This window comes from Oncorhynchus kisutch, linkage group LG2 (genome assembly GCF_002021735.2).
Source record: "Oncorhynchus kisutch isolate 150728-3 linkage group LG2, Okis_V2, whole genome shotgun sequence".
Taxonomy (NCBI): Eukaryota; Metazoa; Chordata; class Actinopteri; order Salmoniformes; family Salmonidae; genus Oncorhynchus; species Oncorhynchus kisutch.
This window is the reverse complement of record NC_034175.2, coordinates 68,225,495-68,251,219: the sequence shown is the minus strand read 5'-3', so window position 1 is coordinate 68,251,219 and position 25,725 is coordinate 68,225,495. Positions and strand designations below refer to the sequence as shown.

The window sequence follows — 25,725 nt, the reverse complement described above, 5'->3', positions numbered from 1 at the left end:
ACCAGTCAACTAATTTGGGTCAGCCCTAAAGTTTTTACTAGCTTTCATGCCCATCTTCAATTTAAAAAATACTGCTCATTGAAGCACAGTAATCCTTAGCTAGATGTGAAATAGGGCAAGTAATGCCTTCAAAAAAGTATGTTTTGGCTTAGATTAATTCAGACAGTTTTGAGGCAGAAATGGGGTTTAGCAGATGTCGTCACCTGATGGTAATATTTGTTAATGTTAGACACACTGGAGGTATAGGTTAGACCTTATACATCAGTGGGTTAGACAGCACATTATAGCCAAACTACTTTTGAACTATTCCATACCGTCAGTGCTGACGGTATCGACTTGTTGACATAAGACAGTGTCATTGAAAAGCATGGAAGAGAATTGGAACATTAGTGTACTTCCTGAATTGACCCCAACCCTGCTAAATGCACATGAATTAATTGTAGTCCCGAATATTTTTTTATACACAAACAAGCAAAAGAACAGTTGTGGTTCAAGTCAAGCTAAATGACTGCCATAGAGTGTTACTTAAACAGGCTCATTCTGACAGTATAATGATCATCATACACGCAGCATAACTGGCATGCCAGTCAGCGTGAAAAATGGTTAATAGCCAAGTGGATCATTGGCCTGCGTTTCAGTGCTTGTAATGACACTAACGTCAGGGCTCTGTTGATGGGTTCTCAACAGTGCCCTCCGCTTGGAAGAATCACTGATCTAGGAATCAACCGCTTACAGTGGCCAAAAGCCACAAGACAGAAACTCTTACAGTGGCCAAAAGCCACAAGACGGAAACTCTTACAGTGGCCAAAAGCCACAAGACGGAAACTCTTACAGTGGCCAAAAGCCACAAATTATTGGTTTGTGCTTTGCTTATAAAAACAAAGGGTTAAGGATGGAAATCACCCCATGGATGGGGTTCATGTAAGACGACCGCACTCAGGTAATCCCCTGCACAATCCCATAGCAATGGCCATCAAGATATATCTAAAATGTTTTAGATTGAGCAATAACAAGCTAAACAAAACAATTGTTCAGTGACAAATCCCCAATCTAATATTCATCCAATTGAGATCAGAAGGAAAACCAAAAGAATAGGCCTAAGCACGTGATGCTGATATCATGAAAACTGTTAGGAGAGATTGGGAGCAGACGATGGATATCCAACGATGGAAATGTGACATACTGTACTTACTGCTCGCTTTTCCTACTACCATAAGCCCCTGACCAGATGGAAACTTAAGTTATTTTACAAACCACATATGCTGGAATTGGAAATTAATCATACACCATTTAGAGTTTAGTCTTATTCTTGACATGTACAGAGGTGGTGGAGGCACACAGTGTTTTAGGATTTGAACTCTGAACAGCATAAAGCAAAGACATCTCAGTTTCAGACAAGAGAGGGGATTTCCTGAAGTAACCATGGGATCGGTTGGCCAGGAAGCAGGAGATATATTTCTCATCCCTTTCGCTTTCACTCTCTTTTACAATTCTGTTCCAGACCAACACAGAATGTCTGGATGAAATACAAATGTATGCTTTTCCCCCCTCTGTCTTTGCAAAAACTGTTCAACCACTTAGTGATATAAAATATACTTCCTTGAAAAAAAAAAAAGCCAAAATCAGCAGCATCTTTATCAAAATATATAGTTTCAATATCTAGCCTATAGAAACACAAAGCCTCAACTTCATATAAAGTCTATGAGAAAGTCATCACCATAAATTCTATTCTCCCTCCAGCTCACAGGTACAATCTGGTTTATAACCACACCATGCACACTGAGCTTGTATGTCCCAACAAAGGCCAACCGCAGTTCCAGAGGACACAAAGGCCATAAGGATGAGTATTATTAACTCTCTCTGTCCTCTCCACCCAGCTTCAAGCCTGGGTAGCGTTCAGTCTGGTGTAACGATGTGAAATGGCTAGCTAGTTAGCGGGGTGCGCGCTAATAGAGTTTCAATCGGTGATGTCACTCGCTTTTGTGGAGCGATGGGTAACGATGCTTCGAGGGTGGCTGTTGTCGATGTGTGCAGAGGGTCCCTGGTTCGAGCCCAGGTAGGGGCGAGAAGAGGGACAGAAGCTAAACTGTTACACTGGCACAATACTACAATAGAAATATATTGAGTATAATAGATATACATTCCTCTCTCTGACATGACGAGTAGAGAATTATGTCTGACGATATATTCATGGCATTTCTATCTGCAAAGTTCAGTATGTTGCATCCTCCTGAACACATATGTGGCTGCAAGGACGACCCCAGTCTTGCCTGGCAGAGAGACAATATGACTGGAAATCCAAGCCACCCCAGTTCGGAACAAGAGGGTTTGATCATGTATTCCCTACACATGATATTTCCTTCATAGGCCTTGATCTATTCGGTGACATATTTAAATGGTTGGGTCTGGCAATGGACTGGCTGTGACTAAGTTTGTGATTAAAGAAACCATGACTTGAAACCACCGCAGCTGTGCTGGTCTGGTAGAGCTGGAGAGCTCCGGGTGTGCTCGCGTCCGTGTGAGTTCTCTGATCAACACCTGGCTGCTTTACTCTTTGATGTTAGGTAGCTATAATGAGATACTTGTTTTTTTATTTTATTATTGAGAACAGCTTTATCATTCCAGAGAGGACATTGGTAACATGATAATTCAACACAAAACTAAACTCAGATTCAAGCCCTGCAAAACACAATCTGATCAAACAGTGAATAGGTGCAACCCTAAAAGCCACTAAAGGTGATTCTGCTGATATGTCATCTTCAGGAGATGCCTGGGTGTGGTAGTAGTAGGTCTACATTTTTTAAAGGATTCTAAATTATCTGCAGCACTGTGTTCACATTTGTATCCATCTGCTAGTGGTGAATTCAGTAACTTAACAAATTGAGTGAACTTTTGAGGTACTGAAACTGAGACATTTCCTGTCCTTAGCAGGTGGCCACTGGCGTCAGAAACATGCCATTAAAATGCTTCTACTGCAGGACATTCCCTAGAGAGCCCAGCTCAAAACCACACTATTGAGTAGGCTACAGTTGGATCCCCATAAGTGATGAATGCATTTAGCCACTGCTAATTAAGCGACAGCATATTGCACAAAGAAAACACCAGTCAGTCAGTGATCATTCCTTCTAAATCAGTAACTGCGAATTGAAAATGACACCATACCGAATGGCATTGTGAAACAAGGGAGGTCATCCTCTGTTCAACATCCTTCAGCCTCTAACTGGATGACTAGCTAATAACACAAATACTGTTGCGGCCTGTCGGGCTAGCTAGCTCTTTAAACATCACTGGCTGGCTATGTCATGTGAAATGGGCCTTGAATTACAGCTGTATCTTGAATGACAGGGGCCACTAGACGGTATGGGCCAAACCTGAGAGTTCAGCCCTAAATCACTCAGAAACAAGCTATGTCCATGACGACATTGGATATATATATATATATATATATATATATATATATATATATATATATATATATATATATATATATATATATATATATATATATATATATATATATATATATATATATATATGCCATTGATCTAGCTGATTAGCCATTTATAATTTCTTCCACCACTCTGATAAGATCACTATGAAAACAGTCACTGACTAATGTTAGTTAGCATTTTGCAAGGATGTTGTTGGCAAGTAAGTTAATTGACAGGCAATAGATTTCGCATTCGTTTACAAGTTTTTAAAAATAAATTATATATCATATCACAGCTGACCAAACAGGTCCATGATTCTGTAGCCACATCTTCATCTTTGCTAGCTACTTAAAATACATCCAACACGGGTGTATCTGTCAACTTGGCTAGAGAGCTAGCTACTGTAGTTCGCTAACGTTGGGTTGGGTGGCTGTGTGATCTGCTTGCATTCATCATCAAGGAAATTAAGATCGTATTCCAAAATCAGAAATGTCATATCATTACACTTCGAAATATCAAGACAATAAAATGTGGTAAAAACAGCTAGGTTGCTAAATTGGAAGCTAGCTAGCTAACAACAACCGTATTAAGTCTGATATCGCAGTGCGATCCGTCACTTGAAGGCCTAGTTTCCAAGCGCAGTTTTCCAGGCCTTTGCCTAGCCAGCAACTGTAACCGTTAATACAAATTCATTGGGGTAGTTGTAGAAGGTAGCTGGATATCTGGCAAGATTTAGACACATACTACAAATTCATCGTTTTGAAACATTTGCATTTCAGCAGACAATGCGCTAACGTTTGCTAGTTAAGGAGCAGGCCGCGCAACCACGTCAATAGTCAGATGTTTTATTGTGCTTCTCGCTAACCTTTGTAACTCCTCTAGTCAACATGGACAAGTTAGCTAGTTAGGCGTATCTACAGTTGTCACGGCGCGACATTTCTGGATTTAACCCCCATCAAAACAACTCAGACATCTGGTTCAGGGGTGGGGAACCGCCTGTCATTACGTTAACTAGCTAAAGAGCTCGACAGCTAATTGAAACGTCAACTAGTTAGCTGATATCGACCCGGCTTTCAATAACGTTAATGTTCACGAGCTAGCTAACGGTTAGCTAACCGTTAGTTTAGCTAGCCAACTCCACATTGACTTGTTTCCCCCTGTCAGTGGGTGAGTCAGACAGTAACTTGGTAAACTTAACGTACAGTAGCTAACTACGTTAAATACGTTAGCTACCTTATCTATTCTGGCAGAACTAATAACATTACTTAGACAGCCAGCTAGCTAACATTCTCCAATCCAAGTTCAAATTATTTAATGATTAACGACGCGAATCATCGTATTTCAGTCCAAGACATTTCTAACTAAATGAATAACGTTAGAGCTAGCTAACGTTACCAAGTCAGCTGCCATTACCCGCATCCACCAGCTGATGTTAACAGTGCAAGCTAACGTTAGTTGCTATAACCACTTACCAGGAATTTGATAGGACTTCTCCTCTATTAACGAGCTACTCCAGCCTTGACGAGTGTGTCGTTTATTACATAAATGTGCCCTATATCTTGCTATTTCATTTGAAGCTCTGTCAGTTAGAATAATCTGGTTCCTTTGGTTGTTGTTTTTTTTTGTCAGCTCTTGGGTGTTTTTCCTGCGTCACCAGCGCGCTAACAGCCCCACCAAGTCTATCTAGAGACTAGCGGATCTCTTGTCAGTTCGGTCCTAGCCAGTCAGTCACAACTTGCCGCTAGTGAACTGCTTCAATATGGCGGAAGCGCAGTCCTGAACAACGTGAAAACAGATGTCAAACGGTTTTCCCGAACTCTAAATGTCAACATTAGTTAACGAGCCAACTAGCTATTCTGTGGAGAACAACTTCGCAAATGGAACCTGTGCTGAATGGTAACAAAAAATCAATACAATGTAGAATAGGTGGTTGACTCCAACCCCGATTTTGATTTCCCTTATCCAGGATTTTCTTCAACTCCCATACTCATTGCTTGCTGAATCAAAATGAGTTTTTGTAGGACTACATATCGCCTCCTGCTGTCATGGATCTGTTGAGTCTGTCAGTCAGACATTCTATAACAAACATTTATCAGTGTGCAATGGATACATATGATCTATCATAAATGGTGTATTATTGGGCACCTAAGACAGTGTATATTTCAGTTGGCCAAGGAGCAAAACCAAAGTTCTGTTCAAATACCAATAGGAGTGCACATCCCTTCCTCCAAAAATGAGACCCCTTCTAGGGGTAGGCAGGTCCCCTTTGCCCTTCCCTAGAGAGGTAGCCCTTCCCAACACTTCTCTGTAGAACTGTGAGGAGGGTGCTGGTCTGCCAACTGATAGACATATGAGGAGGGTCAGGTTACTAATCTTAGTCTCTCTGGGAACATAGAAAAAGATTAAACAGAATACTCAAAGGCTTAAAGTCCAGTGTCATTTGGTTAAGAACAGAGACCCGCACAGTACCAGGGGAGTGGATATGACTGAACTATGAACTACTGTTGGGAGACTGCAGAGAGACAGAGACACAGCGATAGATAGAGAGAGAGATATTTTTGTATATTATCTACCTCACTTGCTTTGGCAATGTTAACACATGTTTCCCATGCCAATAAAGTCCCTTGAATTGAATAGAGAGAGAGAGAGAGAGAGAGATAGGGAGAGGGAGAGAGTGAGAGAGAAAGGGCGCTCAACTGCTGACTCACTGGACAGCCATAGTCCAGTGGCTAAAGTGGGATTAACCCCTGCACACACATTTCCCCTCTAGACTATATATATATATGTGTGTGTGTGTGTGTGTTCGTGCAAGTGTGTACGTGTTTGTGTGTGTGTGTGTGTGTTTCTAGCACTTTCCCTTTATCTCACCTTTTGTGCATTGACCCTCATGCCCTTCATCTGTCCTGTCAGTGGTTTGAAATGACAGCAAGGGCAAAGCTGTTCTTGAAATCCACAAGGAGGTGAAGCACTCTGGTAAAGTCATAATCTGACCATATACTGTTGTCTCTGTTCTCCCCAGAGCTGTCACAATTCCAGACAAGGCATCCATGTAACGCAATAATAGTTTGACAAAAAAAGACGATTGTCACTTGTTTGGTTCACAGTAAGATTCTGTGTTAATGTTTTGATTCCCATGTTATTTTGCAGGCATGCCATATTGACATAAAGCTACGTATCATTGTGCAAAAGGGAAAAGGAAAGGAATGGAAAAGTAATTCCTATGACCTGCCTCTGGTAATTGAAGAGTCAGCAGGTATTCCAATCAGAATTCCACCCTAATACCTTTACCATTGACTCTGGCGGTGCCAACATAATCTATGGCTTGAATTGTTTTTCTTAACCAGCCATTCAGGTCCATGGGGAGTTGAAATGTATCAAATCGTATACTGAAGTTTAATTACATTTATTTGACAGGGACAATGCACATCAATCCTCAAATATATAATATGTACACCAGTATCTATTTGTTTTGTCCTTTATTATGTTTTGTCTGTATGTTCTCCTCAGGGACAAATAAGGTCTATCAGTCCAGTGGTGGAAAAAGTACCCAATTTTCATACTTGAGTAAAAGTAGTGGTACCTTAATTGAAAATGACTTAACTAAAAGTGAGTCACCCAGTAAAATTATACTTGAGTAAAGGTATTTGCTTTTAAATATAGATAAGTATCAAAAGTAAATGTAATTACAAAAATGTACTTAAGTATCAAAAGTAAAAGCACAAGTATAAATAATTCCAAATTGCTTATATTAACCAAACGGCACATTTTTTAAAAATGGATTTAAACACAATTTGCTAAGCATTCAACATGTAATATGTACTTTTCAGTGTCAGGTAAAATGTATGGAGTAAAAAGTACATTATTTTCTTTAGGAAATCTGTGAAGTAAAAGTAAAAGTTGTCAAAATTATAAATCGTAAAGTAATGAACAGATACCCCCCAAAAACGACTTAAGTAGTACTTTAAAGTATTTTTACTTAAGTACTTTACGCCACTGTATCTGTCATATGATCTGTCTAACTAACTAAAATGTCATGCACCATTTCCAGTACGAAATGACAGGAGGACATATTATAAAAGCCGAATAGACATTATAAATGTGGTGGATGTTTCAAACTACGAGGAAAATATTTTATGTACTTAAAATACCACTGATTGGTTTACATTTATTATCGCTCACAGAACCACTGGCGCTGATCAGGGGCCAGTTTGATTGTTTATTGCCTGAACTAATTGACAAAAACCTAGTGAATGAACACTGATCCTGGGACAGCAGAGTAAACACTAGCGACTCCTTTCGTTTGGTCATGTTAATGATTGTTTCTCCAGTCCATGAAATCCGTCTACGGGTATTCCCTTCCACCTTACCGTGATCACTTCCCGTCAGACAGTAAAGATGGCGGTTGAACAGCATTGAATATGTTCTGTAATAAGCCATTAAAACGCGGGTATTTGCCAATGTTTCAATGGGGCGAAGACGCCGAGCCCCTACTTAATAATTACATCGCGCGAAATGATATAGAATATGTGTAACATTTATTCCAGTTTGAAGTAATTGCGAGTCGATAGTTTACATTTTTTTCGGTCTCCATCGGTGGAGCTTTCCTTGTTATTTTAAAATGGCTCCAGTGCAGATTGGATCAGATGGGCAACTGGTCCCTATCGGGGGTCCCACCTCGGCCACCCAACCACCTTCTTCCGGACCCCAGGCGACGCAAGGGGTCCGGCTGAGCCTGCTGATTGAGTTTCTCCTGCAGAGGACCTACCATGAAATCACCCTGTTGGGTGAACTGTAAGTAGCTAATGACGAGACTCCGTCAAGTGGGCTGTTGATGTTGACTCTTGTTATATCTGATCCAGGTGGCTCAAAAATAGTGGTTATGATGTGTTTTGTTTCATGGCAAAGCGATTGGAAAGTAGATAGTTGTGCAAGTAGCCTACTTGGAATCTTTTCTTTCAACCATTTCTTTCACCCTTGCGTCCATATTAATTGAGATTTCTTTATTTTCTGTGTTCATATGGTGTGGTAAAATTATGTTGTCTGAAAGTTACCCATAATGTTTCTGTCCTTCTTGCAGTCTACCCAGAAAAACAGACATGGAAAGGTAAGTGTGTCTCTTGGTTAACTCGGTGTGCTCACTGATGAAATTGACGTGTCAAAATGGGAATGTTGTGTTGTATGTGACAGGCACCTTTTTGCCTCTTTGACCATTGGTGCCGATGAGTATGAAAACTTTTCTACTGTACTGTTTCTGACAGAAAAATCGAGATCGTTCAGTTTTCTAGTCGGACCAGGCAGCTGTTTGTTCGTCTCCTTGCCCTGGTGAAATGGGCCAGCAACGCTGGGAAGGTGGAAAAGTGTGCGGTATGTAAGCAAGACTACAGTACTCTACTACACCAATCATATTCTCACAGTGGGCATACACAACCAGATACTAGATTGAGTTATGCACATACAAGTCCAACCGTCTCACAATTTTTCCCACTGATATCAATGCATTGTTTATGTGAAAGTTTGAGTTAGGCCTACTTCCACATTTATTAAAATTAGAACTACTTAGTAGTCATTAACAGTCGTAAGCTAACCTGACCTCTAACCCCTAACCTCCGGTTTCCACGGAAACAGATGATCTCCAGCTTCCTGGACCAGCAGGCCTTCTTGTTTGTGGACACGGCTGACAGGCTGGCATCACTGGCGAGGGACGCCCTGGTGCACGCACGCCTGCCCAGCTTTGCCATCCCGTTTGCCATTGATGTGCTCACCACCGGCTCATACCCGCGCCTGCCCACCTGCATACGAGTAAGACACCCCTAACTGGTCTGTGTTGTCCATCTTTCTGTTATTTATTCTTATTGTATTGGTGTCTTTTGGCCTCTTGACTTAGGCCTCTTTTATTATAAATGAGAGCTGGTTCTCTGTTGACTTGCCTGGTTAAGCAGTGCTCACTGGTCAAATAGAATGAGGCGTCTGATACCTCTGTGTTTATTAGCTACTGTAGCTGAAGTAGCCATGGTGACTGCCTGGTTTAGCCAGCAATTTTGTCCTTCATGTACTCTGTACTCTTCGTTTGTGTGCATGATGTACATATGTGCACAAACACATAAACCCTTAGTGGGTTACCACCACCATCTAGACGGGAGTGTGGAATAGGAACGGAGAAATCTGAAACCCTATTTGAGCCAGTGCATTGACAGCTGTGTGTGTGTGTGTGTGTGTGTGTGTGTGTGTGTGTGTGTGTGTGTGTGTGTGTGTAGGATAAAATCATTCCTCCAGATCCCATCACTAAAGTGGAGAAACAGACAACCCTGAACCAGCTCAATCAGATCCTGCGACATCGTCTTGTCACAACAGACCTACCACCTCAGCTAGCCAACCTCACCGTGGGTAAGAAACACACACACACAGCCACACATGCACAACCACACACATACACACACAGGGTTCCATTGAAATCCTTGGGCCACTAAGGCATCCCGAAAAAACACTTAAGTCCAAACAGTGTAAAAAAATATATATATTTTGTGGACACTCCTTCAAATTAGTGGATCCGGCCATTTCAGTTACACCCATTGTTGACAGGTGTATAAAATCGAGCACACAGCCATGCAATCTTCATAGACAAACATTGGCAGTAGAATGGCCCGTACTGAAGAGCTCAGTGACTTTCAATGTGACACCGTCATAGGATGCCACCTACCCAACAAGTCAGTTTGTTAAATTGTTGTCATGCTAGAGCTGCCCCTGTCAACTGTAAGTGCTGTTATTGTGAATTGGAAGCATCTAGGAGCAACAACGGCTCAGTCGCGAAGTGGTAGGCCACACAAGCTCACAGAACGGAACCGCCGAGTGCTGAAGAGCGTATTGCATATAAATTGTCCTTGGTTGCAACACTCACTACCGGGATCCAAACTGCTTCTGGAAGCAACGTCAGCACAAGAACTGTTCATCGGGAGCTTCATGAAATGTCCATGTCCGATCAGCCGCACACAAGCCTAAAATCACAATGCCAAACATCGATGTAAAGCTCACCTCCATTAGACTCTGGAGGGGTGGAAACGCGTTCTCTGGAGTTCGGCGAATGGGAAGAGGCCGCTGCCTTACACCTTTGGGATGAATTGGAACGCAGTCTGCAAGCCAGACCTATTCGCCCAACATCAGTGCCCAACCTCACTGATGCTGTTGTGACTGAAGTCCCCGCAGTAATGTTGTATTGATTTAGCTATTATGTTTGCTCGAAAGATCACAGCATTAGCCATGGCAAAATGCAGAGAATAAGAAATTAGCATTAAAACTGCAAAATATTCTCTCAGTTCCATGGGAGACGATGTGGAATTTGAGTAAATTAGCTTTAAAAAATACAACAATTTCACTCCATGGAGAAATGTGTTGAATTGCAGAGAATTTGCTTTAATATTCCAAAAGTTCTCTACACCATTAAATCCAGCGGAGCCCCCGAGAGGTGGACCACGGCACTTTTTTGTTTGTTCCAGGAAGTAAAAAAACTACTCCCACACAAAGCTGGCCAACCTCTCCATGGGTAAATATCACACAGCAAGACAGTTTCTGGCTATTGAAAAGGTGGCAACCATTATGTATTGTGTGTTGTAGTTAACGGGCGTGTGAAGTTCCGCGTGGAGGGGGAGTTTGAGGCCACTTTGACAGTGATGGGGGATGACCCAGATATTCCCTGGAGACTCTTGAAGCTGGAGATACTGGTGGAGGACAAGGAGACTGGAGGTAAGATACACAACACCTGAAAGACCACACACCAAAAACACAGAACCCAATGCTAACACACCAATCTAGGATTAGAGCTAATCTAGGTTTTGTAAATCTAGGTTTATAATTAATCAGAGATGTGTTCCACATCTAAATCTAACGGTTTTAAACTATTATTAGTGACATGGTACACCGAAATATGAGGTATTTCATGAGTTGAAACGAAGTAGCTAGCCTACCTGACAAATGATGCCACAAAGTTGCTGTTCCTTGATAAAATAATAACAATGTAACGTGAGAACTACTGCAACTCCATTGTGAAAGGTTATCATGGGTTGGCAATTTTTTTTAATAAAATCCGTTATTTGCCAGTACTAGACAGAAAACAAATTTGTTAGCTACTGTAGCTAGCTAGTTTATAAACCAAGCTAGCTAGCATCCAATATTATTTAGCCATTTATTATCTGTCAGCTCGCCACCTTACCATGGTATGTCAACGAAGTTCAAATTTCTCCGCTTGTCGGCGCTGATGGAGGAATTTAGTACCGTACTGGAGGATAAAAAGACAGACAACACAACTGTCAAAAAGAAGTTAGACACCTGGGACATTTTATGCGATAAATGTAATGGCTCGACACGGGTTAAAGAGAAGAGGGACGCAAATCGGATGAAAGCGTGCTGTAGTTTTTCTTAAAGCAAGAGCGAAAAAGGATTCAGCAGAGGAGGGGGCTATTTCAGACCTGAGCCGGAGGGGGGGGCCTCCGTCCAAGGGAATTGATCCTATCACCCAGAAAATGTGCGAGATGATTCCCCAGCAGTTTGCCCATCTCCATAACCGCTATGATGACGACGGACAACTTGACCCACCAATATTTAGTAAGCATAAATAACTGGTAAATATCTGCCAATAATGCAAGTTAAAACTAGCGTTAACACTACTTCACTACAATGTCAACGTTATCAGGCCCGTTACAGCATGTTGCATAAAATCATCATTCGTACCAAGGCTGGGCATATCATAAACTCCAATTTAATTGTTGTACAAAATGGTTACGTAAATAGCATACTAATAATTATCATAAAACTCAACAGGATTAAACCTGTCTCTAATTATTCTCAGAGGAACTCTCCACAGAAGATATGCTGCCCATTTTATTGGTTAAACCACCTCAAGTGGCAGTTTAGAATTGCTCTCCAATCTAAATGATTTGTTAACAGGCTTAAAATTAATCTGCGTTTAAAGTGAAAACTTAATTTAAATGAAGTCCTTCATCTAATCTAACTAGGATTAAATTAAATCTAGGTTTAACATTTGATGCAGCAAGATTAATAGACACATCTTGATTTAGCCCAGTTTAAGAGTTAATCCATATTGGGGCAACCCATCCCCACTGTACAACTCTCACCAACTTGATCTACTGTAGATTATAATTATTCTGGTCCTGATGCGCAGGAGGAATCATGAATGAAAAATGCAGCCAGCACTCGCAAATAAACTATTTCATTAGATTGCTTTCTCTTTTTCACCATCCTCCATTTTGAATATTTTCCTCTCCATCCTCCCCCCGCCTCCTCCTTCCAGATTGCAGAGCTCTTGTCCACAGTATGCAGGTGAACTTCATCCATGAGCTGGTGCAGTCGCGCCTGTTTGCAGACGAGAAACCACTGCAGGACATGTACAGCTGCCTGCGTATCCTTTCTGTGTGTGTGAGCACGCGCGCTGTTTCTGTGCAGACAGTGGGCTCAGGGCCAAGTCTGGCTTGAGCTGCTGCAGTGTGTGTGTGCGCACGTACTGTATTGACTGGCAGTGACCATGCATACAGCAGGCTCAGACACCAACAGCATTGCAATGGTCGAGGCAATGGTCAGGGACATGCTGCAGCCAACAGCCACACAATGTCTTTCAGTTCATCAGGTTCCATGAACCAAGCAGAAATATTTACATTTCATATGCTGTTTATATGCTATTCATATGCTATTTAGTTGAATTGAATTGAGAATGTAATCCAACACATACACACACACACATTCAAGATTGAGAGAGAAAAAGGGGTGTAGTGTTATGGGCCTACATCTGTTGCCCAGTGGGAAATGTGGACCTGGGACATTTTTCAAGATGGTCGTAGTTATGGCAGAACTGCATCTGGCAACCCCCAGCTGCTGCTAATTACCCTCCTATGTTTTCACTGCACTGTCTATCAAGATAATGTGGTTATCATCAAATCAAATGTATTTATATAGCCCTTCTAACATCAGCTGATATCTCAAAGTGCTGTACAGAAACCCAGCCTAAAACCCCAAACAGCAAGCAATGCAGGTGTAGAAGCACGGTGGCTAGGACAAACTCCCTAGAAATGCCAAAACCTAGGAAGAAACCTAGAGAGGAACCAGGCTATGAGGGGTGGCCAGTCCTCTTCTGGCTGTGCCGGGTGGAGATTATAACAGAACATGGCCAAGATGTCCAAATGTTCATAAATGACCAGCATGGTCAAATAATAATAATCACAGTAGTTGTCGAGGGTGCAACAAGTCAGCATCTCAGGAGTAAATGTCAGTTGGCTTTTCATAGCCGATCATTAAGAGTATCTCTACCGCTCCTGCTGTCTCTAGAGAGTTGAAAGAGCAGGTCTGGGACAGGTAGCACGTCCGGTGAACAGGTCAGGGTTCCATAGCCGCAGGCAGAACAGTTGAAACTGGAGCAGCAGCACAGCCAGGTGGACTGGGGACAGCAAGGAGTCATCATGCCAGGTAGTCCTGGGGCATGGTCCTAGGGCTCAGGTCCTCAGAGAGAGAGAGAATTAGAGAGAGCATACTTAAATTCACACAGGACACAGGATAAGAGAGGAGAAGTACTCCAGATATAACAGACTGACCCTAGCTCCCCCGACACACAAACTACTGCAGCATAAATACTGGAGGCTGAGACAGGGGGGGTCAGGAGAGACCGTGGCCCCATCTGATGATACCCCCGAAAGGGCCAAACAGGCAGGACCCACTTTGCCAAAGCACAGCCCCCACCCCACTAGAGGGATATCTTCAACCACCAACTTACCATCCTGATACAAGGCCGAGTATAGCCCACAAAGATCTCCGCCACAGCACAACCCAAGGGAGGCGCCAACCCAGACAGGAAGATCACGTCAGTGACTCAACCCACTCAAGTGATGCACCCCTCCTAGGGACGGCATGGAAGAGCACCAGTGACTCAGCCCCTGTAGTAGGGTTAGAGGCAGAGAATCCCAGTGGAGGGGAACCGGCCAGGCAGAGACAGCAAGGGCGGTTCGTTGCTCCAGTGCCTTTCCGTTCACCTTCACACTCCTGGGCCAGACAACACTCAATCATATGACCCACTGAAGAGATGAGTCTTCAGTAAAGACTTAAAGGTTGAGACTGAGTCTGCGTCTCTCACATGGGTAGGCAGACCATTCCATAAAAATTGAGCTCTTTTGGAGAAAGCACTGCCTCTTCTTTAAGAGGCTCCTCTGTCCTCCACTCGTTACCTGTATTAATGGCACCTGTTTGAACTTGTTATCAGTATAAAAGACACCTGTCCACAACCTCAAACAGTCACACTCCAAACTGCAATAGGTAAGCAGCTTGGTTTGAAGAAATCAACTGTGGGAGCAATTATTAGGAAATGGAAGACATACAAGACCACTGATAATCTCCCTCGATATGGGGCTCCATGCAAGATTCCCCCCCCTGGGGTCAAAATGATCACAAGAACGGTGAGCAAAAATCCCAGAACCACACGGGGGGACCATTTGTATGATCCAGAAGAAGATTGGGAGAATGTCATATGGTCAGATTAATCCAAAATATAACTTTTTGGTAAAAACTCAACTCGTCGTGTTTGGAGGACAAAGAATGCTGAGTTGCATCCAAAGAACACCATACCTACTGTGAAGCATGGGGGTGGAAACATCATGCTTTGGGGCTGTTTTTCTGCAAAGGGACCAGGACGACTGATCCGTGTAAAGGAAAGAATGAATGGGGCCATGTATCGTGAGATTTTGAGTGAAAACCTCCTTCCATCAGCAAGGGCATTGAAGATGAAACGTGGGTGGGTCTTTCAGCATGACAATGATCCCAAACACAACGCCCGGGCAACGAAGGAGTGGCTTCGTAAGAAGCATTTCAAGGTCCTGGAGTGGCCTAGCCAGTCTCCAGATCTCAACCCCATAGAACATCTTTGGAGGGAGTTGAAAGTCCGTGTTGCTGCTCCATCACTGCTCTAGAGGAGATCTGCATGGAGGAATGGGCCAAAATACCAGCAACAGTGTGTGAAAACCTTGTGAAGACTTACAGAAAACGTTTGACCTCTGTCATTGCCAACAAAGGGTATATAACAAAGTATTGAGAAACTTTTGTTATTGACCAAATACTTATTTTCCACCATAATTTGCAAATGAATTCATAAAAAATCCTACAATGTGATTTTCTGGATTTTTTTTCTTCTCATTTTGTCTGTCATAGTTGAAGTGTACCTATGATGAAAATTACAGGCCTCTCTCATCTTTTTAAGTGAGAGAACTTGCGCAATTGGTGGCTGACTAAATACTTTTTTGCCCCACTGTACATCATTTGTCTTCAGGAAGGCAGCGAGTTGCAGCGCAACAGCTTTTTCTAACATTTTTGAGAGGAATGGAAGATTCGATATAGGCCGATAGTTTTTTTATATTTTCTGGGTCAAGGTTTGGCTTTTTCAAGAGAGGCTTTATTACTGCCACTTTTAGTGAGTTTGGTACACATCTGGTGGATAGAGAGCCGTTTATTATGTTCAACATAGAAGAGCCAAGCACAAGTTATAGCCAAGTTATAACAACATTAAATATCATAACGCTGTCACACAAGCACAAACATAATGCTACATTTATTTGTAATACTGTTATGCCCAATAGACGGCCAATTATTAAATAGGTTGAAAGATTTCTATGAGTCTGTTGTTTTTATTAACTTAACACAACTCTGTAGCAAGTACATTTTTCCCATTTATTTAGTTTTCATTAGTTTTACTTCGTAGCAAGTATAACTGCCAGCCGCGGCCTACTTTAATAGCTGAAGCCTGTCAGCGTCCAGACACCACACACAGACCCCCACACTCAGTTAGCATGGGTGTGTCTGCATTTCTGTATGTATTGTGAATGTGTGTATGCCATCCTCCTGGCCCAGCCATTCCTTGACTCTTCCCCCCCTGTCCAGATTCTTTCTGCCTGTCTCTCCAGCTGGAGGTCCTCCACTCCCAGACCCTCATGCTGTACCGAGAGCGCTGGGGAGACCTGGTGCAGGTGGAACACTACATGCCTGCCAAGTGCCTCACACTGGCCGTCTGGAAGTAAGACACACTTGGTTGATTGCTTAGTTGAATGAATACTTCATCACAGGGAAATTGGTCCGTCATCATTTGACCCATCCCTCTTGCCCTCTCTCTTGGTTCTTCGCTCTCTCCCCTTCTCCAGCCAACAGGTCTTGGGCAGGAAGACTGGCACTGCGTCGGTCCACAAAGTCACCATCAAGATTGATGAATCAGACGGCTCCAAGCCTCTGCAGATCTCCCATGATCCTCCGCTCCCTGCCTGTGACTCCAGACTGATGGAGAGAGCCATGAAGGTGAGCTAACGCCTCGTTCCTCACAGCTACAGTCCTCTACTATTCTTTTGTTGTGATGAGGACCTCATCACAGTCTCTGTTCCTTCCCCCTCCTGTAGATTGATCACTTGTCAGTGGAGAAGCTTTTGATTGACAGCGTGCACGCTCGCTCTCATCAGAAGCTGCAGGAGCTGAAAGCCATCCTGAAGAGCAGCAACCCCAGCGACAGCTGTGAGTCTCTCTGTCCTCTCTGATTTATCAATACACTAACTGATCCAACAACACTGACCTAGAATGCAATCATCAGTGTTGTGGACAAAAACAACCATGTTGTCTGTGTGCAATGTTATTGTTGTCTCTCCTTGCCTGTGTTTCAGCGTTCATAGAGACCGCTCTGCCCACTCTGGTCATTCCCATCTTGGAGCCCTGTGGACGCTCCGAGTGCCTGCACATCTTCGTAGACCTGCACTCGGGGATGTTCCACCCCATGCTGTATGGGATCGGTAAGCAGAGAGTAGCACACTCACCACATCGGTAAGCAGGGAGACACACACATAAATATACACTACTGACTTCCACTGTGTCTGTCTCCAGATCAATCCATGCTGGATGACATCGAGAAGACCATCAACGATGACATGAAGCGCATCATATCCTGGCTACAGCAGCTCAAGTAAGTCCACTTCCTGTCTCTCACACTCTGTGTCAACTCCCTGTCATGTGGCTTATCACTCTTCCTCAGAAAGCCATATGTAAAGTGATTCACCCTAGTACTTTAGTAGTCTATACTTTGTAGTATACCCATATGAATACGAGAAGAGGTACTGCCCCGTTTTTTAAACATAATTCATTTGGAATTTTTTTCCATCTCTTACGGGACATAGTCTCCGTAATACAGGGGCGGTCTTATGTTAGCCCTTGTCCTAGTGTGGCGCACTGGTAGCATATTGGGAGCCTCAGGGCCTCCTGGCACCTCGGGGCCTCACTGGGACGTTGGGCACCTCAGGGACGTTGGGCACCTCTGGGAGCCCGAGGCCTCTCCTTCCTTAAATTGTGGAGGGACGTTCGGCAGAGATCACTGTCCTGGTGGGGTCTTCCCCGTCTCCTCATTATGTGTCCTGCCCACACCATCCAGAGGATATTCACAGTCTTCCCATGTGGCCCTCCTGTGCCCTATTTTGTCCTGAACTGGGCGTATGTCCCTACGGTTCCTTCCATATTATCGTCCCTTTATTTCCACTTCATATGACCTTGCGCTGATGTGCCCTATGCATGTGCCAAGACTCCATGTGGCATCCCTGGTGTGAGGTGACAGGAGCACTCTTGACAGCTTGGCCTTTGTTTTATTACAGGCAGATTTTTTTTGCATGCTGGTCATAGTGATGTTTTGACTTGTCCTGACAAGCACGCTTGTGTGCCTGAACATCCCTAATGACCTTTGGTGCGAGGAGCTTGGGAGCTGTTAGCAACAGAGAGTGGGTGAGTCTAGACGATAAGCGCTGTACAGGACTGCTGCCGAAGCCCTCTGTGGCAGTATTTCTCCACGCCAAAATGGCTTGCCACACATCTGTGCCTTCCTGCATAGCCTTTGTGATAAGGGTATTTGCTATTTTCACTGACTCCACCTTAACATTATTCTGACTGATAGGGTGTGGAGGTCACACTCCCAGGCTTTTGCAAAAGAAGCAAAGTCTTGACTCGTGAACTGGGGCACCTTTATTCGTAACTACACCACTGTCAGGTATACCATATCTGCTAAACTGCTGCTTACAACAGTCGATGATGCAAGCCGCTGTTGTGTCAATCACTTTCTCCACCTCCCAAAAATCTGAATAGTATTCTTGACTGTGAACAGATTAGAGGTCGACCAATTAATCGGAATGGCCAATTAATTAGGGCCGATTTCAAGTTTTCATAACAATCGGAAATCGGTATGTTTGGGTGACGATTTGGCGAATTGTATTTTTGTAAACATTTTTTTTTACAAATAATTAATTTAAAAAAGTATTTTATTAATTTATTTTTTATTTTAATTATTATTTTTTTGTCATTTTTTTAGTTTTGTCATTTAAAAAAAAAAAAAAAAAAAACCTTTATTTAACTTGGCAAGTCAGTTATGAACAAATTCTTATTTTCAATGACGGCCTAGAAACGGTGGGTTAACTGCCTCGTTCAGGGGCAGAACGACAGATTTTCAACTTGTCCGCTCGGGGGATCCAATCTTGCAACCTTACAGTTAACTAGTCCAACGCAATAACGACCTGCCTCTCTCTCGTTGCACTTCACAAGGAGACTGCCTGTTACGCAAATGCAGTAAGCCAAGGTAAGTTGCTAGCTAGCATTAAACTTATCTTATAAAAAACAATCAATCATAATCACTAGTTAACTACACATGGTTGATGATATTACTAGATATTTTCTAGCGTGTCCTGCGTTGCATATAATCTGACTGAGCATACAAGTATCTAAGTATCTGACTGAGCGGTGGTAGGCAGAAGCAGGCGCGTAAACATTCACTCAAACAGCACTTTCGTGCGTTTTGCCAGCAGCTCTTCGTTGTTCGTCAAGCTGTTTATGACTTCAAGCCTATCAACTCCCGAGATGAGGCTGGTGTAACCGAAGTGAAATGGCTGGCTAGTTAGCGCGCGCTACTCGCTCTGAGCCTTGGGGTGGTTGTTCCCCTTGCTCTGCATGGGTAACGCTGCTTCGATGTGGTGGCTGTTGTCGTTGTGTTGCTGGTTCGAGCCCAGGCAGGAGCGAGGAGAGGGACGGAAGCTATACTGTTACACTGGCAATACTAAAGTGACTATAAGAACATCCAATAGTCAACGGTTAATTAAATACAAATGGTATAGAGGGAAATAGTCCTATAATTCCTATAATAACTACAACCTAAAATGTCTTACCTGGGAATATTGAAGACTCATGTTAAAAGGAACCACCAGCTTTCACATGTTCTCATGTTCTGAGCAAGGAACTGAAACATCGGCTTTCTTACATGGCACATATTTTACATGGAAGATATTGCACTTTTACTTTCTTCTCCAACACTTTGTTTTTGTATTATTTAAACCAAATTGAACATGTTTCATTATTTATTTGAGGCTAAATTGATTTTATTGATGTATTATATTAAGTTAAAATAAGTGTTCATTCAGTATTGTTGTAATTGTCAATATTACAAATAAATGTAAAAAAAAAAAAAAAAAAAACGTCAGATTAATCGGTATCGGCTTTTTTGGTCCTCAAATAATCTGTATCGGCGTTGAAAAATCATAATCGGTCGACCTCTAGAGCAGATCCATTCCCACTTTTCACCAGGGACGTGCTGGTATATCATGTGGCTTCAGCTTTTCCTTTTGCTGTTTCCAGGAAAATGTGCTTCTATGCAGGCTAAGAACATCTTAAAGATGCACTATGAAGAAATCGCTCCACAATTTCCTGCTTGCAAAAATGTCAATAGTTCATTTTCATTTTTTTTTTTTTCACCTTTATTTAACCAGGTAGGCTTGTGGAGAACAAGTTCTCGTTTACAACTGCTACCTGGCCAAGATAATGCAAAGCAGTTCGACACATACAACAACACAGAGTTACACATGGAATATTTATTTTTTAAATGTATTTCACCTTTATTTAACCAGGTAGGTTAAACAAATAAACAAACATACAGTCAATAATACTAATAATAGATAATGTATATATACAGTGTGTGCAAATGATATAGCAATAAAAAGGCCATGGTGGCAAAGTAATTACAATATACCAATTAAACAATGGAGTGATAGATGTGCAGAAGATGAATGTGCATGTAGAGATACTGGGGTGCAAAGGAGCAAGATAAATACAGTATGGGGATGAGGTAGTTGGATGGGCTATTTACAGATGGTCTATGTACAGGTGCAGTGATCTGTGAGCTGCTCTAACAGCTGGTGCTTTTAAAGCTAGTGAGGGAGGTATAAGTCTCCAGCTTCAGGGATTTTTATTCGTTCCAGTCGTTCGTTCCAGTCGTTGGCAGCATAGAACTGGAAGGAAAGGCAACCAAAGAAGGAATTGGCTTTGGGGGTGACCAGTGAGATATACCTGCTGGAGCGTGTGCTACGGGTGGGTGCTGCTATGGTGACCAGTGAGCTGAGATAAGGCGGGGCTTTACCTAGCAAAGACTTGTAGATGACCTGGAGCCAGTGGGTTTGGCAACGAGTATGAAGTGAGGGCTAGCCAACGAGAGCTTACAGGTCGCAATGGTGGGTAGTATATGGGGCTTTGGTGATGAAACGGATGGCACTGTGATAGACTGGATCCAATTTGTTGAGTAGAGTGTTGGAGGCTATTTTGAAAATGACATTGCCGAAGTCGAGGATCGGTAAGATGGTCAGTTTTACGAGGGTATGCATGAGTGAAGGATGCTTTGTTGCGAAATAGGAAGCCTATTCTAGATTTAATTTTGGATTGGAGATGCTTAATGTGAGTCTGGAAGGAGAGTTTACAGTCTAACCAAACACCTAGGTATGTAGTTGTCAACATTTTATAAGTCAGAACCGTCCTGAGTAGTGATACCGGAAAGGCGGGCAGGTGCGGGCAGCGATCAGTTGAAGAGCATACATTTAGTTTTACTTGCATTTAAGAGCAGTTGGAGGCCACTGAAGGAGAGCTGTATGGCATTGAAGCTTGTCTGGAGGTTAGTTAACACAGTGTCCATAGAAGGGCCAGAAGTATACAGAATGGTGTCGTCTTAATTTCAGTTTAAGTGACAAAACAAGCAAGTATAGTGTAGAGAATCATAGTACCATCTAAACCGCTGTGAAATATATTTTCCTTAACCAAAAATATTGTGTTTTCAGCTGATTTTGAAGCTGGTGTACAAAAGTAAAAGTTGCAAAAAGGAAACTTGAGAACGGGAAGCATAGAAATAGCGCACATAGCACGTATTTAGAGGTTCTTAGATTTGCTTTCAATGAGAATGACCGGTCTATAACACACATTTCTATGTGAATTCACCTGTAAGCACTGCCCTGTCATAGTGTGATATGCATAGAAATATAATTACTAGAACGGGTATTGCATTTAATTAAATGTTCTGGGATTCTAGTTCTATGATAATTTAATCTGTCCAGTAAATAGTCTGTTTGGACAATGTCACATTTCTGTTTACTAATGTTTCCCCCACCCCTCTCTTCTCCCCCATACCTAACTTTCCCTTCTCCCTCCCTCTACTCTACTCTACTCCCTCCCTCCAGGTTTTGGTTAGGAGAGCAGAGGTGTAGACAGTCTGTGAAACACCTCCCCACTATCTGCACAGACATACTACACCTCTCCAACTCAGCTTCCCACCCTGCCAGCAGCCTATCAAAACACAGGCTCTTCATCCGGCTTACCCGCCTACCACAGTATTACATTGTAAGCCCCTCACGCCTTATGCCTATTACTGGTCATCAAAAAACGATGTATCTGTAGCAAACACAAGAAAATGTACAATGATATATATATATATATGTGTGTGTGTGTGTGTGTGTGTGTGTGTGTGTGTGTGTGTGTGTGTGTGTGTGTGTATTAGTACATTAATCATGCACAACTTTCCCACTATTTTATTTGTTTCTCCTTCCCCGCTCTCCCTGCTTTTTCACCCGTCCATCTTTCTCTCCCTCTCTAGGTGGTAGAGATGCTGGATATGCCTGGCTGTCCCACGGAGCTACATTACAAGTACTCCTTCCTGTCTGTGTCTCAGTTGGAAGGTGAAGAGGGACCTCCATGCGCCCAGCTCCTGCAGCAGTTCAAGCCGAACCTGGAACAGCTCGTCCTGGACAATTCCGCTGGCCAAGGGGCCCGCCCGGGAGCTAAGAGAAAAGTAAGAATGGATTGCAGAAATGCTTGTATTGGTGGCAATGATTTAAGATCTAGCTGGACACACCTACTCATTCAAGTTTTTTTTTATAAAAAAAAAAAAATGTTTTTTTTTTACAGTTTTATACATTGCAGAATAAAAGTGAAGACTTCAAAACAATGAAATAACACATGGAATAATGTAGTAACCAAAAAGTGTTTAACAAATCAAAATATATTTTAGATTCTTCAAAGTCGCCACCCTTTGACTTGATGACAGCTTTGCACACTCTTGGCATTCTCTCAACCAGCTTCATGAGGTATGCTTTTCCAACAGTCTTGAAGGAGTTCCCACATCCTGAGCACTTGTTGGCTGCTTTTCCTTCACTCTGTGGTCCAACTCATCCCAAACCATCTCAATTGGGTTGAGGTCAGGTGATCGTGGAGGCCAGGTCATCTGATGCAGCACTCATCACTCATCACTCTCTTCCTTGGTTAATTAACCCTTACACAGCCTGGAGGTGTGTTGGGTCATTGTCCTGATGAAAAACAAATGATAGTCCTACTAGCGCAAACCAGATGGGATGGCGTATCGCTGCAGAATACTGTGGTAGCCATGCTGGTTAAGTGTGCCTTGAATTCTAAATAAATCACGGACAGTGTCACCAGCAAAGCACCCCCACACCATCATACCTCTTCCTCCATGCTTCACTGTGGCAACCACACATGCGGAGATCATCCGTTCACCTACTCTGCGTCTCACAAAGACATGGAAGTTGGAACCAAAAATCTCAAATTTGTACTCATCAGACCAAAGGACAGATTTCCACCGGTCTAATGTCTATTGCTCGTGTTTCTTGGCCCAAGCAAGTCTCTTCTTCTTATTGGTGTCCTTTAGCAGTGTTTTTTTTGCAGCAATTTGACCATGAAGGCCTGATTTACGCAGTCTCCTCTGCACAGTTGATGTTGAGATGTGTCTGTTACTTGAACTCTGTGAAGCATTTATTTGGGCTGCAATCTGCGGTGCAATCTGAATTGACGATTTCTGAGGCTGGTAACTCTAATAAACTTATCCTCTGCAGCAGAGGTAAGTCTGGGTCTTCCTTTTCTGTGGCGGTCCTCATGAGAGCCAGTTTCATCAGAGCGCTTTTGTGACTGCACTTGAAGAAACTTTCAAAGTTCTAGAATTGTTCCGAGTTGACTGACCTTCATGTCTTTACAGTAATGATGAACTGTCATTTCTATTTGCTTATTTGAGCTGTTCTTAACATAATATGGACTTGGTCTTTTATGAAATAGGGCTACTTCTGTATACCACCACTACCTTGTCACAACACAACTGACTGGCTCAAATGAAAGAAATTCCACAAATTAATGTTTAACAAGGCACACCTGTTAATTGAAATGGATTCCAGGTGACTTCCTCATGAAGCTGGTTGAGAGAATGCCAAGAGTGTGCAAAGCTGTCATCATGGCAAAGAGTGGCTACTTTGAAGATTCTCAAATCTAAAATATATTTTAATTTATTTAACCCTTTTTTGGTTACTATTGTACATGATTCCATATGTGTTATTTCATAGTTTTGATGTCCTCACTATTATTCTCCAATGTAGAAAATTGTAAAAAAAAAAAAAAAAGATTAAGAAAAACCCTTGAATGAATAGATGTGTCCAAACTTTTGACTGGTACTGTACATATAAACCTTGATATTTTCAGAGAACATGTTATAAATGATCTCTGTGATCTCAGTGTTTTCATATCCTCTCTCTCTTCTCTGTCCTCCAGCTATCAGGAGACCAGGGAGCTCTGGAGCCCAAGAAGCCCAAGCGCTCGGGGGAGATGTCTGCCTTCAACAAGGAGCTGGCTCACCTAGTGGCCATGTGTGACACCAACATGCCCTTCATAAGCCTCAGAGTGGAGGTATGGATGGAGGGAGTATACCCTTTTATTCTCTCTCTCCTCTACATCTTACAACTCTCTTCCTCAGTTTTTACTTTTCCACCGTCGATGTCTTTCTTCATCATCCCTCTCCTCATCCATCCCTCCTGCTCTCTTTCTCACATCTCTCTCATCCTCTTCTCATCTCTCCCTCTCTTCCCTCCATTCCTCCTCTTGTCTAAACATGTGTGTCTCTCTCCTCTCTCTCTCTAGTTATCTCAGATGGAGATTCCCCACCAGGGTGTGCAGGTGGAAGGAGACGGCTGCAGCCACGCCATCCGCATACTCAAGTAAGACTCCCGTTCCCAGGATACCTTGCAAATCCAAATTCAGATGCCCTGCCTAATAATATGGAAGTCATATATGGAATTTTATAGATAATGCTAATATGATTTTTGTTCCACTGATTTAAACTGAAACTTTCTTGCATCGCAATAACATGCACCCAAAACAAAGATGATAGATAAAGATGATGGTTTTGTACCCTTTATTTCAGTAAAGTTTTTTTTATTTTTTTATACCTTTATTTAACTAGGCAAGTCAGTTAAGAACAAATTCTTATTTTCAATGACGGCCGACGAACAGTGGGTTAACTGCCTGTTCAGGGGCAGAACGACAGATTTGTACCTTGTCAGCTCGGGGGTTTGAACTTGCAACCTTCCGGTTACTAGTCCAACGCTCTAACCACTAGGCTACCCTGCCGCCTCAGTAAAGTATGCCCTATGTACCTTGTCCCCATGTGGTCCTGTCCCCCTCCCTAGGATCCCTTCCAGTAAGGGCGTAGGGGAGGAGACGAGTCTGGCTTTGGAGCGCTCTCTACTGGATTGCACCTTCCGTCTGCAGGGCCGGAACAACCGCACATGGGTGGCAGAACTAATTCTGACCAACTGCCCACTCAACAGCACACACAGCAAAGAGCAAGGTACACAGAAACACACGCATATGGACACCCAAAAAACACACAAACGTACATGTGTACACACACACACACACACACACACACACACACACACACACACACACACACTCTACCCAAACTGTTTCCTTATCTCTCTCTCCCTGTTCTGTGTGTGTGTGTGTCCAGCGTCTACACGCCATGTGTATCTGACCTATGAGAACCCTCTGTCTGAGCCTGTGGGAGGGAGGAAGGTGGTGGAGATGTTCCTCAACGACTGGATCTCCATCAACCAGCTCTACCAGTGTGTCCTGGTGTTCTCACGATCACTAGCAG

General features: G+C 42.8%; 2 protein-coding genes across 5 annotated transcripts in view; one reads left to right on the top strand and one right to left on the bottom strand.

Annotated features, from left to right (window-relative positions):
• Positions 1-5,366, bottom strand: part of LOC109870617 (probable ubiquitin carboxyl-terminal hydrolase FAF-X) — a 77,480-nt gene extending 72,114 nt beyond the window's left edge. For 3 of the 4 annotated variants that reach the window (XM_031800641.1, XM_031800636.1, XM_031800644.1), the window contains exon 1: positions 4,904-5,365. The gene's annotated coding sequence lies outside the window, so the exon portion shown is untranslated. Of the gene's footprint in view, positions 1-4,903 lie in introns of all 4 variants that reach the window. The other variant, XM_020461183.2, reaches the window with a different exon arrangement.
• A 2,428-nt stretch (positions 5,367-7,794) lies between these two features.
• LOC109870604 (mediator of RNA polymerase II transcription subunit 14-like) overlaps positions 7,795-25,725 on the top strand; it is a 40,606-nt gene continuing 22,675 nt past the window's right edge. Inside the window, exons 1-18 of the mRNA XM_031802267.1 lie at positions 7,795-8,222; positions 8,509-8,535; positions 8,690-8,795; positions 9,057-9,230; positions 9,686-9,815; positions 11,040-11,168; positions 12,733-12,840; positions 16,353-16,485; positions 16,610-16,760; positions 16,859-16,970; positions 17,117-17,242; positions 17,334-17,412; positions 21,974-22,133; positions 22,387-22,581; positions 24,342-24,476; positions 24,708-24,784; positions 25,256-25,416; positions 25,579-25,725. Of these exons, the coding sequence (XP_031658127.1) occupies positions 8,050-8,222; positions 8,509-8,535; positions 8,690-8,795; positions 9,057-9,230; positions 9,686-9,815; positions 11,040-11,168; positions 12,733-12,840; positions 16,353-16,485; positions 16,610-16,760; positions 16,859-16,970; positions 17,117-17,242; positions 17,334-17,412; positions 21,974-22,133; positions 22,387-22,581; positions 24,342-24,476; positions 24,708-24,784; positions 25,256-25,416; positions 25,579-25,725 (2,323 nt within the window). The 5' untranslated portion in view covers positions 7,795-8,049. The remainder of the gene's footprint in view (positions 8,223-8,508; positions 8,536-8,689; positions 8,796-9,056; positions 9,231-9,685; positions 9,816-11,039; positions 11,169-12,732; positions 12,841-16,352; positions 16,486-16,609; positions 16,761-16,858; positions 16,971-17,116; positions 17,243-17,333; positions 17,413-21,973; positions 22,134-22,386; positions 22,582-24,341; positions 24,477-24,707; positions 24,785-25,255; positions 25,417-25,578) is intronic.